The 16,598-nt window shown below is 42.2% G+C and overlaps 2 protein-coding genes across 3 annotated transcripts; both read right to left on the bottom strand.

Moving 5' to 3' along the window:
- Positions 1 to 499: 499 nt before the first annotated feature.
- On the bottom strand, positions 500 to 13,345 carry LOC120417637 (uncharacterized protein K02A2.6-like). The gene is made up of 4 exons (XM_052709893.1): positions 13,332 to 13,345; positions 11,544 to 13,206; positions 1,821 to 1,902; positions 500 to 1,412 (listed from the first exon to the last, which is right to left on the bottom strand). Exons 1-4 carry the CDS (start codon positions 13,343 to 13,345, stop codon positions 1,165 to 1,167), a joined length of 2,007 nt encoding a protein of 668 aa, XP_052565853.1. The 3' UTR covers positions 500 to 1,164.
- A 95-nt stretch (positions 13,346 to 13,440) lies between these two features.
- Positions 13,441 to 16,527, bottom strand: LOC120417612 (uncharacterized protein K02A2.6-like). 2 transcript variants are annotated; one of them, XM_052710166.1, is made up of 4 exons: positions 16,302 to 16,527; positions 15,684 to 15,752; positions 15,552 to 15,623; positions 13,441 to 15,493 (listed from the first exon to the last, which is right to left on the bottom strand). In XM_052710166.1, the coding sequence occupies exon 4, from the start codon at positions 15,483 to 15,485 to the stop codon at positions 13,443 to 13,445; it is 2,043 nt and encodes a 680-aa protein (XP_052566126.1). In that variant the 5' UTR covers positions 15,486 to 15,493; positions 15,552 to 15,623; positions 15,684 to 15,752; positions 16,302 to 16,527; the 3' UTR covers positions 13,441 to 13,442. The 2 variants fall into 2 exon arrangements, with proteins under 2 accessions (XP_052566126.1, XP_052566125.1); XM_052710165.1 differs by having other exon boundaries at positions 15,684 to 16,527.
- Between the last annotated feature and the right edge of the window lie 71 nt (positions 16,528 to 16,598).

Here is a 16,598-nt window from a genome sequence, read left to right on the forward strand (position 1 = left end):
GTTTTGGAAATTTTATTAATTTTATAAATATTGGGAGTTTAAGAAAAATACGAAATTTCAGAGTTAGAACAATTATCATTTTTTTATTTTAAATGTTTTAGGAAGTATAGGATTTTAAATTATTTTTTTTTGAGTAAATTTGGACTTTTTTTGCGTTTTTTGGAATTTGTAATTATTTGGATTTCCTTAATTTTTTAAATATATTGTAGTTTCTGCAATGCTTGGCATTTTTGCCTGTATTTTAAAATTATAGATTTATTTGTAGCGACGCATGGTACATATTGCCATCAGATACTATGGAAAACGTACTGGATGGAACACTTTGCTCAATTGAGTTAAGACAAGTTCATTCCGTTTATCCTACTGCTTTGTTCCGGGACTACGTTTGGCTGGTCCATCCCGACTATGTCCACGGCGGGAAAGCCGACTTTTTATCGCAAAATATTTCAAGTATCCATCGATTTGTTTATTTTCTTATTTTTTTTAATGATCTCTAACATAACACCATATGGTTCAGAAATTACACGAACAGTTTTTCTGATCTTATTGATTCACTAATTCGTTAGAATCGCCGCGAATGTCCGAGATTATCAATTGATCTGGAACCTGGCGCGCCGCATGTCAATCGCAGCGGTTTGGTTAAGCGTATTCACAACGAAGTTTTTTTTGTATGGGAAACAGTGGACTTCGCTGTTATTTTAATGTTGAATTTATCGATTTGAAACATCGTTCAACAGTGCTTTAACAACGACTTTTTCCTGTAAATTTTACAATGAAAAATGCTGTTTAATAGTAAAATTTAATTTTTGTTAAGAATAAATAAAAACAAGTCATTTTACGCAGAAGTATATATTTTAAAGCAAATTATTTCACAATTTTATTATTAGCACTCGATTCAACTTATCTGGTGGCCCTTGAATCCCAAGTCCAGCTACGGTCTGCCTCGTCCAGCACGGGAAAGCGAATACAAGACGTTTCTTTGACTATTAGAAGATTTGCATGTCCAACTCACGAATCGGTGTCAGCACCAGTTCCAAAGGGTACTGCTTGCGACGGTTGAAGGACCGATTTGAGCTTGCGCTGCAAGTTTTTGGCCTCGGCGTTTTTTTTTTTTTTCGAAGAATCTGGAATGTCGAAAGAAATTTTAAAAATCCTACTAGCGAATTAAAAAAATGGGACTCGCCTAAACATGTACCACTTGTCGCCGGTGCAGTGATCTATGGTGAGAGTGTGCTCCAGCAGCCCGTGCAATCCGCTTGGTACGTAGTCGCCCATCCGCTGCACCACCACGATAATCTTCCGCATCGGCACCTGCCCGATACCCTCGCCCTCCTCCGTCTTGGGCTTCTTCGGGTCCTTGAATGAGAATTGGTCGAAAATCGCCCCAGCGAAAAGTCCAGTCGTCGTAATAGCTGAGCGGAAGAAAATACAGGAAAATATTTTAATAATTTATTATATTTTACATTCCGGATGGTTACAGAACCGGGAAAACCATTCCGGAAGGTCATCAAGCATCGTCACTCTTACGCAGGGAAACCTTCAGAATGGCCACGGAATCGACAAACCCCATCCGGAAGGCCAAAAATCATCCCCCCTCTTGCGTAGGGAACCCTTTCCGGACGTCCCAGAACCGGCAAAACCCTTCCGGAAGGTCATGAGGCATTATCACTCTTGCGCAGAGGGATGCTCTAGGGATGGCCACGGAACCGGCAAAACCATCCGAAAGTCCATGTAGCATACTCCCTCTTGCTCGGGAAGCCTTCTGGAACCGATTCCGTGGTCAAAAAAACCAAAACCATGATAATTAAAAAGATACTTACCGGAATTTTGATAACCGCAATCCAATTTGTCCAATTTTCCATCATTCACACGCGAACAAATCGAAAACAACAACAAAATCGGCTTCTCGTAGGGGAAATATGCCCATTTTAATCACTCTAAGCCGTTCGACCAATTCTCATCACTTTTACCGTTTTCCGCTATTAAATCAATATTTTCAGATGTATCAACAATGGAGACTTGCTTGCTCACTTTTGTTTGAGCTATTTATTACTTAAGAACAGTCAAAAACACTTTATTAAAGCCGTAATTCATGAACAAAGTGCTGATAGGCCGATAATAGAAATAGGCTGAAAAAGGGTATAGTTCCCCTATTTTTTTTTGAACGAACAGCTGATTTCGATGTTTACAAACATCGTTTGTTGGTGTGCGAGAAACTCGCACGAAACTAGAAAAAAATCGAGTGCGGCACTCGCACTTTCAGTTCCAAGATGGAGGCAAAACTCGTGCGGCACCAGCGCTAGTTTCTTCAAACAAACACTTTGACAGCTCTGAGTGCGGCACTCAGTGCGGAACTAGCCCTCAAACGAACGTACCATAAGTCTCACCCAAACAACCCTCCATTTTCATATGTCGATATCTCAGCAACTAATGGTCCGATTTTCAATGTTTAAAAATGAACCATTTGTGAAATTTTCCGATCTTTTCGAAAACAATATCAATCAAAAAATACAAAGAAAATACATTTCCGGTTTTGATAGAGAATTGCTCACTAAGTTTTCAAGTCTTACCGATAGTTTATCAAAAATACATTTTTTTAAACAAACGCCGGAAATAGTTTCAGTTACAAAATGTTTTTTAAAATAAAATTTCCTCGATAAATTTATAAGTTTTCAAAAATTTATTACGTATCAATAATGCATCTAATTTGGATTATTTTAAATTGTATCAGTCCATTGACTAAAAGCTACTAAACAAATTACACTCCTACACCAGAGTATAACGAATATTTGTTCAGCACAAGTGTTGCCATCAAACATCACGGCAAGTGCACACGTTTTCATTGCAAAACCACACACAACTCAGAGCAAATGAACGCACAGAAAGTGCAGATTTATGTACCCTCGGTTTGATAAATTGACGCTAAATATTCGCCTACACTCGCCTCGGTAATTCGCAGTGCACACGTTCATGCCATTCCGCAGACAAACTTCAGAACTCTATCGACATCGGGTGGAGAACCTTGACGACCTCCACGTGGATTTAGGGACTGCGAGCGTAATGCTCATTCGAATATGGTTTTGGTTTTAGCGCGCGTAACATGACGACGCAAGTGCACAGTGCTGTTGCCACGCTCAGTTATTTAGGGTGAAACGGGTTTTCAAAGAATATTTTGGAAAAAAAATATGTATCGTTCTATTAGATTACAGTTGAGTTTAAAAAAAAGCATGTTGTCCATAAGAAGAAGAAATATTGCCATTTATCCAAAACTCCCCTAAACTGCTAATGAGGTTAACTTTCGCCGGAACTATTTAGCAAATTGTATGCTGTGCGGAATCACGGAACCACCGTCATCGTAGCATCGCATTCATGCACCATCTCGAACGGTGGGCATTTCCCGGACGCGTGCCCTAAGTGTCCCTCAAAATGGCACGTCTGCAATGGCTGATGGAAGCTGATGTTGCATATTTTAGTACCATGCCGTGTAAATACAACGAACTGTGTGGATGTTGCATAGTTTTGACGCACTTTCGAAGTGGTGGAATTAGTTGGAATTTGGGATAGTTACTCTGTTGATCAACGTTTAGGGGGTTCATCAAGCCATGGTTCTCACAACCAAAATGATTCTTTTCCAAAATAGTTTGGTTTACAGTATGAGATGAGATTTTTTAACTACCCAGAATCAAACTTTTGGACTAGTTGGAATGGTTTTTTGATTCGCATCTTATGATGAGTCGCCTGATTGACCTGTACATGATTTCATCAAAAAATTTGAGAGACGGCTTCAAAAAAGTGTATGATTAGGATTATTAGATATTTAATCTTTTGAAGTATTTGGAAAGTTTTTATAAATGTTCTAAAAATTATAATTCAATGACATTACTCAAATCAGATATCATATTTCGCCATCTCTGTGCTTTCGTATCGCTAACCCGTATACAAATTTATTGAGTTCGTGTTAAGATACCCCAACTACAACGAATTGCTGCTCTGTTGAATACCCATTAATATACACGGGACAAATTCATCCCAAAAGACATACTCCAACTGGCATCGTTCCAAATGAGTAAAATTAGTTCTGACCGGAGCAGGCATGACTCCTAGCATCCTAATGAGCACCCATTTGGCACACGCATTCCGCATTTCCGGTACGGAGTTCGCAAAAACACATGTCATGGCCGCACCCATCAAAACCACAAAATTGGAACGTAAAGATCCGGATGTGACCGCCATTAGGAGAACCACCATGATTTCCATCTCGTGGACATCGTTTGACAAACGTGTGTCGTCACACGGAACTCCTCGTTTTTCGTCATTCCGTCAGCGAGGAAACGGATGAATTTAGATGACCACAATCATCAGTAACATCCGTGTAGAGCTGTTCTGTCCGGGCCATGGCAGGGGACCATTCGAACCGCAGTTGACCGCAACATCCAATCTGGGACCCAAGGCATTTTTCAGCGTCAGCCAACTAAAAGGAAAGGAAAATCTCAAATCACATCAGAAGCACCATTATGGAGGGACGCCACAGATGTGGGCTGTGGTCCGTGGCGTTCGAGGGTAACCCTTCATCTGTTGACACCCCATCTAATCATAAATATTCAAGTTGATAAGAAATTGAAATCAAGACATTCTTACAAAAAAAAAAAATCTTTTCAAAAAAGGTACACCCTTTAAAAGCCCTTTCCACTATAAAAGTCACACTAACGAGTAGTTTAAAAAAAAGGGCGACCCCGGAAAGCATTCCCACCGACAAAAGACGAATCATTCAATCCGTATCCTCATGCATAAATCTGTCCAACGGAGGGGCACCGGATACTGATGGACACTCTCATTTATTATTCAAATTAGGAACCGCTACAATAGTTGTAAGTGGATCGTTTTGTCTCCTCTGGTGGTGCAAAAACTATGCGATTTATCCATCATCGTTGGCATATCGAGGTTGATCTTCGACACCGTTTGATGCAATCGTATCAAGATGCTCTAGTTAACACGAACTACATGTTTTATCTTTCAATAGGTATGTACATTAGGGGGGTGCGGGACATTTCGCCGAATGTCGTTTCGCCGACGGTCATTTCGCCGAAGGTCATTTCGCCGAATGGGACGTTTCGCCGATTTGACAAATAATCGTATAATAAATATATAAAATGGACACAAATTGTATTAAAATATTTAGAAAAAGTATGATGTCCCTAAAAGGTGATTTTTTTTTAAAAATATTTTTTTGTTTCTTAGTATGTTATATTTATAAGTTTATGCATTATTATATGCATAAATAATCGCTTAAAAAATAATCTAGTTGAAAAAAAAATGCGAGTTTGTGCATTAATTTCTGTTAGTTTTTTTTTTTGCATTCTTGTTTTAATATATCATTTGAATTATTTCTGTGAGTTTTTGCGTTCTGTTATCCATGAGCAGTTCTTTTAATTTTCTGCTTATAATTTAGATTATTTCTGTTTGTTTTTGCATTCTTTGTTTTTCAAGCAAATTATTTGTATAATTTTTGGGAGTTTTCGCATTCTTTCAAACATGAGCAGTTCTTTTGGTTTTCAGCACAACATTTTGACATGAGCAGTTCTTTTGATTTTTAGCATAACATTTTGGACATTTTTTGTTAGTTCTCGCATTCTTTGTATTTGAGCATATTTTTTAAAAAAAAATTCTGTGAGTTTTTGCATTCTTTCAAACATGAGCAGTTCTTTTAATCGGCTTCTTATAATTTAGATTATTTCTGATTTTTTTTTGCATTCTTTGTTTTTCAAGCAAATTATTTGTATAATTTTTGGGAGTTTTCGCATTCTTTCAAACATGAGCAGTTCTTTTGATTTTCAGCACAACATTTTGCAAAATTGCTGTCAGTTTTTGCATTCTATATTTTTGGCATACTTTTTAAATATTTCGGTGAGTTTATGCATTATTAGTTTTTAAGCATATTATTTCTATAATTTTTGTGAGGTTTTGCATTCTTTCAAACATGAGCAGTTCTTTTGATTTTTAGCATAACATTTAGAAAAATTTCTGTTAGTTTTTGCATTCTTAATTTTTTAAGCAAATTATTTGTATTATTTCTGTGAGTTTATGCATTCTTCGAAACATGAGACGTTCTTTACTTTTTTAAATTATTATATTATTATCTTGTCACTCCTTCTCAAGTTTGCATGAGTGAATTACAAAATGGCACTGCAGCGAACAAATAGCATACATTATTCAAAAAAGTTAATTTTTATTCAATTCGGCGAAACGTCCATTCGGCGAAATGACTTTCGGCGAAACGTACCATTCGGCGAAACGACATTCGGCGAAATGACCGTCGGCGAAACGACATTCGGCGAAACGTACCAGATCCACATTAGGGTGACAACCTCATGATTCGATTCCTTAGGCAAAAATAAGTAAATGTGAAAAGTTTTAGCGAAATCAGTTAAGGGTTAACGTTGAAGTTGATGAAAAAAAAAACGTCTTCTTTAAATCATTAATAACTCGTCAGGGTTAACTCGGATCGTTTTGCGGTCTTCTACAAAGTTGTTTGCCATAATATTTTACATAAGAATCTCACACTTGACAATGATCCGACACATTTAACGCTACCTTTTGGCAGAATATCAAAATTTCTGCCTTTCCCCATAAATTTTTCGACTTATACCAAACAATCTTCAACGATAAAAAGCGTCCCTTAACAATTAACCGATTTGGCTCAAAATTGACACAGTTACTTATTTTTGCCTAAAGGATCGAACCAGGGGTATCTCTTAAGATTTTTCAAAATTTTAATTTTTTCTCGTAACCCTAATTGCATACAAACAATAATAAAATATATAAAAGATAGCAAAAAATGTTATCAGAGAAGAAAATCACAATACAGGATATATAAGAAAACAATAATTGCATAATATTTAAAAAAAAATATATATATATATATAAAATTTAAATTACAAGCTCGAATTTTCACATTTGAATAAAAAAAACTTTTTTAAACGAACTTAAACTTGTTAATAATTACTATAAATTCAGGATTTTTTTTTATTATTTTCAGCTTGTTGCAACTTTGAAGTATTTTGAAAAAAACCGCAACCGCAAGAGACAGATTCTATGAACGGAACCCACATTTCATGGAATCATCAGGGGAAGAAGAAGAAGTGGGGACATTCCGTACCAACCACTTCGAGTTATTTATAGAATATGGTGTGTGGTGTGTGTAGGGGAATCGTTGGGAGAGGGATTGTTGTATTATTTAGTAAATGACCTTGTGACATTATTTCACCACTAAGAATTAATTCGAAACCCCTCGGTGGCCGAGTCGCTAGAGCATCTGACTACCAATCCAAAGGTGTGAGTTCGAATCCCACCTGATTCCATGCATTTTTTGTTAATATTCAAAGTTCAATTATAGTCGAATAATCTCAAGGAGACCGGTCGGGAATCGAACTCGGAACCTGCCGCTTATGAGGCGGGAGCCGTAGCCATTAAGCCACGGGCCGGTCTTTAACAGCCTTATATCAAAATAAAAGCAAATTAAATTATAAATACGCCGAAACCCCGATGGTTTGACACTGGTTTGTCAATAAAAATAAACGGGGTTACTTTTGACATTGGCACTCTCACTCTCACTTACTTCCCCATCCGACGGAAGTCGTGATCAGACAAATCTCGACTTGAAAAATACCACCTTGGCCGACTGGGTGAATAAAGAAAACTAAAAAAAATAAAATAATGAGAAAATATTAAAAAATAACACAGGAACAATAACATCACAAAACAGTTAATTAGAAGAATAAAGGCTTTGTAGCTCGCTTTGTAGTCTATTTACCAAAACTAAAATTTACCGTTAAGACTAGTATGCAGATCGGAAGGAAAGGGGTCAAGAAACAGCTTTACGATCAGCAGAACAAAGGAGAGGGAGCGATTTCTTAGGGCTTTTCTTCACCCTCTCTGACTTGCTTGCGCTGCCGCTGCTGCCCATTTGATGAACCGCTTTAACGTGAAGCTGGCCTTCAGTGACAATATTTTTCTTTCAAAGATATAAATATTGCTTCGCTGTGAATATTTGGACAACAATTCCCAGTCTGCGACCAGCAGAGCAGCGAGTCAGACGTGCGTCCTTCACACACCAAAAAAGTGCTAAAAAGTGCAAAAAATGCCTCACGGCAAGAAAAAGAGGCGGTCCTCACCAGCAGGATCGGCAGATTTGAAGATGCTAAAGAATGCCGAAGCGCTACCTGCAAAGACAGGCAGTTTGAGGAAGGACGCTCAAAATTCGTCTGGAAACCAGTTCGCTACCCTCCCTGTGGACGTGAGCGAGAAGGAAGAATTTGAACGACGGGAAAAGTTGCCACCCATTTTTGTGAAAACATCGTCATCGGATTCGGTGCGAAAGTGACTGACCGGGTTTATCAAATCTGGTGCTTTACGAGCTTCCATTCGCTTGTGTGCTGATGGAATCAAAATTCTGCTACCTACCAGAAAGGATTACAACTACGTTCGGGATTTCCTGAACAACACAAAGATTGAATACTACAGCCATGACGATCCAGGTAAACGCCCCATGAAACAGGTCCTCCGAGGCCTGTACGACATGGATGTGAGTGTGCTGAAAGAAGAGCTCAAAACTCTTAAGTTGAACGTGATCGAAGTCTTCAAGATGACGAGACACAACAAGGACATCAAGTATCGTGATCAACTGTACCTGGTTCATCTCGAGAAAGGATCGACAACACCGTCTGAGCTGAAAGCAGTTCGGGCAATTTTCAACATCATCGTGACTTGGGAACGTTATCGTCCAGTGCACCGTGACGTGACACAGTGTTCGAACTGTTTGCAGTTTGGACATGGTGGAAGGAACTGTTTTATCAAGAGTCGTTGTGCAACCTGCGGAGGTGAGCACAAAACTCAAGCTTGCGAAACAATCAACGAGAACATCGAAGTGAAATGCTTCAATTGCGGCGGCGACCATTCTACCAAGAATCGGAGCTGTCCTAAAACGAGCTGAGTATGTAAAAATTCGGCAGCAAGCGACAACGAGGCACCAACCAAATCGTCGCAAAACACCACCAGCATACACGGACGTGGATTTTCCTGCTTTGGCATCACCAGGAGCGGGATCTGCTCGAGTGGTTCCAAATCTGCAGCCATTGCCGTTGAATCAGTGGCAAAGAGTTCCAGAGAATACAACACCTCCAGGCTTCAGTCAACAACCGAGGGAAAACAAACCTGCATCAACGGATGAAGGCAGTAGTGACCTGTTTTCACCACAAGAACTTTTGAACATTTTCATCGAGATGACAACAACACTACGTGGTTGCAAAACTCGCCAGGAACAAGTAAGAACTCTTGGAGCATTCATCTTAAAATACAGTTCGTAGTTTACTCGTTCTAGTGATTTTGAATATTTCAATGAATGTTTTTTTTTAGTTTTAAGTTAGGATTAGTTGTTGAAGTGTTTTTTTTTCTTCCCAAATGTATTTGATTCAATGCAATAATGTAAAACAATTTAAAGTAAATAAAATAAATGTGAACAGTTAATAATAAAACGAAAAATACAACAAAGATGAAGCATTAGGCCATACCACTTAGCATGTAAAAGAAATGTAATTATTATAAGAAAGTTCAATAAAGACATATTTAATTTCAAAAAATGGACAACAATTCCTTCCACAATTGGTATAGAACATTACAGGTATAGTTTTTGTTTGCGATTGTCCACGCCCAACGCAAAAAAAAATGTTTGGACAATAGGGTCCTAAAGCCATCTGTAAATTTTTATGCACAACGATAACAAAATACGATTTAAAAACCGTTTCTGATCACTTTTTTCACTTTTATGCAAAAAAAAAATAATTGACAGGACAACATTCTTTCGACGAATCAACTATGGTCCCCTTGGAACGAGCTGTAAAGTAGTACCTTTTCTGTCAAAAAGGGCTGCGCAGTTAATTTTTCAAAATTGATTTAAAAATCCATTTAAAATCCTTTGCTGACGTACAAAGGGTCATTGTACTCAGAAAAATAAGCTTTATCACTCAATAGGCGAGATCTCGAAAGGCGCAAATTGGGTCCTAAAATGAAGCTTAGATTGCTGATATCATTATTCAGAGCGATAAAGCTTATTTTTCTGAGTACAACGACCCTTTGTACGACCACAAAGAGTTTAAAATGGATTTTTAAATCAATTTTGAAAAATTAACCTCGCGGTCCTTCTTGACAGAAAAGCTCCTACTTGACAGCTCGTTCCAAGGGGACCATAGTTGATCCATCGAAAAAATGTTGTCTTGTCAAAAAAAAAATTGCATTAAAATGAAAAAAGTGATCAGAAATGGTTTTTAATCCTGTTTTTTATCGTTGTACATAAAAATTGACATAGGGCTTTAGTACCCAATTCAAAAGGCGAAAACGACCCACTCAAATGGCGAAAAAGTTTTATTTGATTAGGATTCTTCCTTTCCTCAGACAATGTAGTACGAATTGTAAACAAACAATCCATCCAGCTCGTTCGTGGATGTATTGTTTGTTTACACATCTAGAGTATTTTTAAAAGTTTCATATGTTTCATATGTTTATTATGTTTATAATCGGACCATAAAACTTTAGACTTCTTATTTTGCCCTTTTACGTGGTTTGGTTGATCTGTAGTTTTATTGTGTAATGTTTATGCATTTTTAACTCTGAATATTTATCATTCCGGTATGGGTAACGAACACACGACCTCTGCAAGTCCAGTACGCTGCTAGTCGAAACCCCTACGGTCAGGATTTCGAGTGAGCACTTTGCTCTTTGAAGGGAATCTGTTTTTGGAGTGCCAAAAAGTAATCTAGAGGCTTTGTTTTGGTGTAAAAAATTGTTGTTAACACAGAAAAAAATAATTCTGATTGTTACATCATTAATAAAAAATCTGTAATAACTGATTTAAATATTTGAGGAAATGCTTTATAAAAAATACATTTGGCAAAAAAACCCAAACTACGCGCCAGGTGGCCGTGTGCACCAAGGCCGCGGCCTGCATGGGCCCATGGGCATTTTTTGCTAATTGTGCTTTTCGCCTAATGTGATTTTCGCCTTTTGAAACATTTCGCCTAATGAATTTTCGCCTTTTATGATTTCGCCTTTCGAGTCTTCGCCAAACGTAGGAGACTCTTCTTCACCCTCTCTGGCTCGCTTTCGCTGCCGCTGCTGCCCATTTGAAATTTTTCTTGACCGGTTCCTTCCAAAATGCGTATCCCGCTTTACCTTATCTAATCGACTACCTTGGAACGGTGAACAATTCAGCTAGAATGCTTCAAGAATGTGATAGCTAAACTCTTTATTCCACCTCTAATCCACGACGGCTCTCCGCCGCACGTCTGCCTTCTCTCGCTTTCCGTACACGTCTGCCTATCCACTGCTACAATGGTTTATCTCCCCCCGCTACGTTGGCTTACCAAGATGATATCGTATAGGTGTGTTTGTTGATCTTGGTGCCAATGCACCACATCTCCTTTTCTTTCTAAACTCTAATCGTCAACTAGGTGAGAAACAATGTAGTCCCTGAATCTAGTTGGTCGTTTCACTTCGCGTCGATTCCTGAAATGATTATCTGCTTGAGCTTCCTCCGCTATCGGTGATGGTCTGAGTTCGACTGGGGGCACTGGATCTTCCTGGGGCGCTTCCACACTTCCCGCCACCGAAGATTCGCTCGGTGCCTCGACTGGCACTCGCTTCAAATGTGTGACGTTCCGTTTGTATACCTTCCGTGACTCCTTGTCTTGCACGGTGACGCGACCGCCCTCCTTGCTCAAAACGACATGTTCCTTTGGACTGTAGGCCGTCGTCAGCTTGTTGCCCGGAAGTACATTTTTCATTAGGACTGTGTCTCCCGGTTGTAGATCAGATGGTCTGGCGTGGCGTTTCTTGTCCTCCAATTCTTTCCCTTTTTGTTTCAGCAAACGGTCCCTTTCCCGGAAGTCCTCGTCATTAGGAGTCGACTCCACGTCGATCAAGCTGGGAATTTTCGATCTGATGGTTCTGCCGTAGCACAGCTCAGTCGGCGTCTTCCCCGTTGTTGAGTGTGGAGTCGTGTAGTACATCAACAAATAGCCCGCCAAATCCTCTTTCCAGTCGCGTCCCAACGCGTGGCTGATCTGCAGTCGCTTGATCAGGGATCGATTCTGGCGCTCGACGAGGCCGTTCTCTTGTGGCCAGTAAGGAGTTGAGTAGTTCAGTGATATTCCATGTTGCTTGCAGTAATGATCGAAATGTGTGCTCACAAATTGTCTGCCATTGTCCAGAGTGATAGTGACCGGAAAACCCAGACGAGTGAATATCCTGTGCAGCCGTTTCGTAGTTTCCTCAGCGGTTATGTGCTTCATTACCTCGATCTCCTTATACCGGCTGTAATAATCCACGATCACTAGCAGGTATTCTCCAGACGGCAACGGACCCAGGAAGTCGATTGCGACGTCCACCCATGGTTTCGTCGGAAGCTCCCTGCGGCACATCGGTTCGGGCTTACTCGGCAGGCCGATCAGTCTGCATCCCTCGCAACCTGTTACGTGTTTAACGATGTCACCGTCCATGTTAGGCCACCACACCCTATCTCTTAGCCGACGCTTCATGACTGTCTCTCCCGGATGACCTTCATGTCCGAGGTCGAGCATCCTCGGTCGCAACGCCCGCGGAACAACTAGCTTTGACCCTCGAACCAGCAGTGATTCTCCTAGCACGCCGAGCTCCCCCTGGAATCTCTCGTACGGCTTAGCATCAGGTTGGTTCCATACGCCGCTACGGACGCACTCGCGGACTGCTGCCAGCTCTCCATCTCCCTGTGAGGCTCTCTCCAGTTCGTTCGTATCGATAGCTGCTGACTCAGCGATTGCCAACACCAGAAACTTACTGTCGCTGTCGAAGTCCACGCCTTCATCCAGCGTGCACAGCCTCGAGAACGGATCTGCGATGTTACTGCTGCCCTTCCGATACTTAACTGCAAACCGGTATGCTTGCAGCCTCAGGACCCAACGCTCGATTCTAGGGCATGGACTCGAACTGGGAGAGAAAATAATCTCCAGCGGCTTGTGATCCGTTTCTAGTTCGAAATTACGTCCAAGCAAGTACACCGAAAAACGCTCAACTGCCCAAACTAATGCGAGGGCTTCTTTCTCCGTTTGGCAGTACCTCTTTTCGGTTGGACTGAGGCTTTTACTAGCGTAACCGATCACCCGCACCTCCGAGTCATTTCTGTAGTCCGTGAATTGAACAAGTACTGCTCCCAGTCCCACGGGAGATGCGTCAGCGATCACACGGGTTCGTAGCTTGTTGTCAAAGTATCGCAACGTCTTCAGATCACAAATCAACCGCTTCACCTTCTGGAAGGCATTTTCGTGTTCCTGCTCCCAGCGGAACTTCTCCCCTGCGTGCGTGAGCTTTCTTAAAGCAGCTGTAGCTGTGGCCAGATCCGGAAGGAAACGGCCAACTTACGTAACGAGGCCCAGAAAACTCCGGAGCTCTTCGACGGTCTGCGGGGCTCGAAACGATTTCAACGCGCTTAATTTCTCCTCTGCTGGCCGAATACCCGTTCCTGAAATGTGATGACCCAAGAACACAACCTCGGATACCTTGAAAACGCACTTCTTGTGGTTGAGCAGCACATTTTTCGCCTTCAGTTTGTCCATCACCTTCGCCAACGCCGCGTCGTGTTCCTCCTCATTCTTGCCGTAGACCAAAATGTCGTCAATGTAGTTCAAGGCATTCGGACATCCTGCCAACATCTGTTCCACGATCTTTTGGAAAACCTCAGATGCATTCGAAAGTCCGAACATCAACCGTTTGTATCGGAACATCCCCTTGTGAGAGATGAACGTCGTAATTTGACGGCATGACTCGTCCAGCTCCAGCTGATGGAAGGCATCTTTGATGTCCAGACGGCTGAACACGCGTGCTTCCTTCAGCCTTGGAAGAAAATCTTCGAATGTGGGCATCAGATGCGACTCGCGCTTGATTGCGAGATTAGCTCTTCGCATGTCTACGCAGAGTCGAATCTCTCCGTTGTCCTTCAGCACGGCAACCAGCGGCGACACCCACGGACTGTACTCTTCAACAGGTTCAATAATGTCCGAGGCCAGCAAAGAATCAATCTTACATTCAATTTTATCAAGCAACGCCAGGGGTGGGCGTCGGGCATGTTGCGCGACGGGTGATACCGTCGGGTCAATTGGTATGACTACCTTGACGCCTTTTATTTTTGGAAACGGCCGCTTTTGCTCGCAGCTCATCTGGTACAGCTCTGGGGGACGAGTGCTAGGTAATCCCAACACCAGAACACCCAACACTTTCGCTGTGGCGCGGCCCAATAAAGGTTGTTGACCGCCCTCCACCACGTAGAAAGTTGCCATCGTCTTGGCACGTTCACCGTTGTCCCCCACCGCGATGGATGCCTCGAATACCCGGCTGACCTTTAGGGGATCCGTGTGTCCGTATGCCCGGAAGTTTACTCGGGAGTCCGTGCGCATGTCCGATACTGAAACTCCTTGGTTTTTCAACTTGTCCCACGTTCCGCTGTCAACAATGTTTTTCTCGCAGCCCGAGTCGATCAGCATTTGTACGACGATGCCTCCAAGTGTCACCCAGATGAGCTCATCACCATCACCGATCGTGAAAATAAAATCAGTGCTTTTACCTTCTTCCTCGGTGTCCACCGCTCGCACCCGCTCGAACTTCACTCGCTTCCGTTGTCCAGTTGGTCCATTGAACTTGCGCTTTCGAGCTTTTCTCGAACGGCATTTGATTCCAAAATGGCCCACATTTCCGCAGACCTTGCAGGTCCGGTCCCGCGCCGGACATCTTTCATCGTAGTGGAAATGACCTGGATAGCCGCACCGCGAGCATTCGCCGACCGCGCCGGCCGCGTCATTGTTCACCACGTTCACCTCTTGAAACGGTTTGGGCTGGTTCGAGTGACCTGCCATCTGTCCCGCTTGGAATTTGACGGACTGATAAGCGTTAACGGTCTTGGTCACCGAATCAACGCTCAGGTGCTCCTTCTGCAGAAGCTTTTCGCGCAGGTCGTCAGGGGCCATTTGGATGACTTTGTCGATTACGCTTATGTCTCGTGCTTCCTGTTGGGTATTCCCGAAGTTACACTTCGAAGCCAAATCCATAGCGCGCAGCATAAACTTGTCCAGTGATTCTCCGTCCTTCATTTTCTGTGACCAGAACAAGAATCTCTGGTAGGCTTCGTGTTGCTTAGGTGCGAAGTACTCGTCCAGCTTGTTGATAGCGATTCTGAACGGGTCGACGCCCAGGCGCTCTTCGACGTCAGCGTCTGGAATGCTGCTGAACACGTCTTGGACGTCGACTCCAGCTCGGGCGAGGAAGATATGCTTCAGCCTGGTCTTATTCGTCACTGCGTTCGCCAGAGCCATGTACTCGAAGTTTCGTTTGTAGCGAGTCCACTCCTCGCGCACTTCATTTGGCGGCATTTGTTTGAACTTAAACGGCGGTATGTCAAACTTGTCCATGGTGCTTGCTGAAATCACAACTTTCTCAGCTTTTTTCTCATACATTCGTCAGACTGTAAAAATTACCTGGGCTAATCGATATCGCTCTCCACTAGTTGACAGCGCACTCAGTTGACTTCGCTTTTTTCTGCTTTCGTCCTGCAATGTCATTTACTCATGTATTTACAGTTTACACCACTCAAATGTTGTTTTTCTTACCGGTCAATCTGATTTTACCCGAAACCCTTGTTTCAGTAAGCCTTCTGGTAACTCGAAATCATGTATTATCTGTAACAACACAAATTGTTTCGATTACACAATGTTTACATCTGGTTCTCGTTTCGTTGTCTGTTTTCAGCTTGACAGTTGGCTGGGTTGCCAAGCTGTCGATAGAACTTTTAATCGCAGACTTTTCCGAATGCTGTTACAGAGAAATGTCTGTCAGCCTGGGTGGCCTGTTGTTTTGACAACTCAGCTCAATTTCTTTCTTCTTCTTTTTTTTTGTGGATTTAACCAACTTTCCCTGGCTCTAGGCCTTTCCAACACCTGGCTCAGGGCCTTTGTTGTAACCTGGCTCGAAGCCTCTACTCGATTCCGAGTCCAGTCTTTTCGTTTCTGACTCGAAGTCTCGTCGCCGGCCCAAGGCCTTTGACCAATTTTCCCGGCTCGAAGCCACGGCGTGTGAGTTTTCACTCTCTTCGACCACTCCTTCCGGTGCCGGACCCGTTTGGCATCACTGTGTGTGTGTGTAACAGGTCAAAGCATACGGAGGGGCTCCGCCCCGCAGAATTTGACGCTGGAAGAAAAAACGTTCAACGATAAAGAACAAAATCTTACCAATCGCGTGGTGTATTCCGCAACCCATCCACAGTCGCCAATTTGTGATAGCTAAACTCTTTATTCCACCTCTAATCCACGACGGCTCTCCGCCGCACGTCTGCCTTCTCTCGCTTTCCGTACACGTCTGCCTATCCACTGCTACAATGGTTTATCTCCCCCCGCTACGTTGGCTTACCAAGATGATATCGTATAGGTGTGTTTGTTGATCTTGGTGCCAATGCACCACAAAGAATAACCAGCTCTGCAAGATCTCTGCTAGAATCCTGCTAGAACGTCATGACTGGGTTTCAGCAC

Source organism: Culex pipiens, chromosome 3 (genome assembly GCF_016801865.2).
Source record: "Culex pipiens pallens isolate TS chromosome 3, TS_CPP_V2, whole genome shotgun sequence".
In the NCBI taxonomy this organism is placed as follows: domain Eukaryota; kingdom Metazoa; phylum Arthropoda; class Insecta; order Diptera; family Culicidae; genus Culex; species Culex pipiens.

What these genes read in the sequence shown, in the direction of transcription:
- LOC120417637 (XM_052709893.1), bottom strand. An exon ending in ATTTCAGGAATCGACGCGAA is followed by an intron (nt 1,903 to 11,543) that starts GTGAAACGACCA and finishes CCCTACGAGAAG; the next exon opens with CCGATTTTGTTGTTGTTTTC. An exon ending in TTGCGGTTATCAAAATTCCG is followed by an intron (nt 1,413 to 1,820) that starts GTAAGTATCTTT and finishes TCTTCCGCTCAG; the next exon opens with CTATTACGACGACTGGACTT.
- LOC120417612 (XM_052710166.1), bottom strand. Translation starts at nt 15,485, where the DNA reads ATGGACAAGTTTGACATACCGCCGTTTAAGTTCAAACAAATGCCGCCA.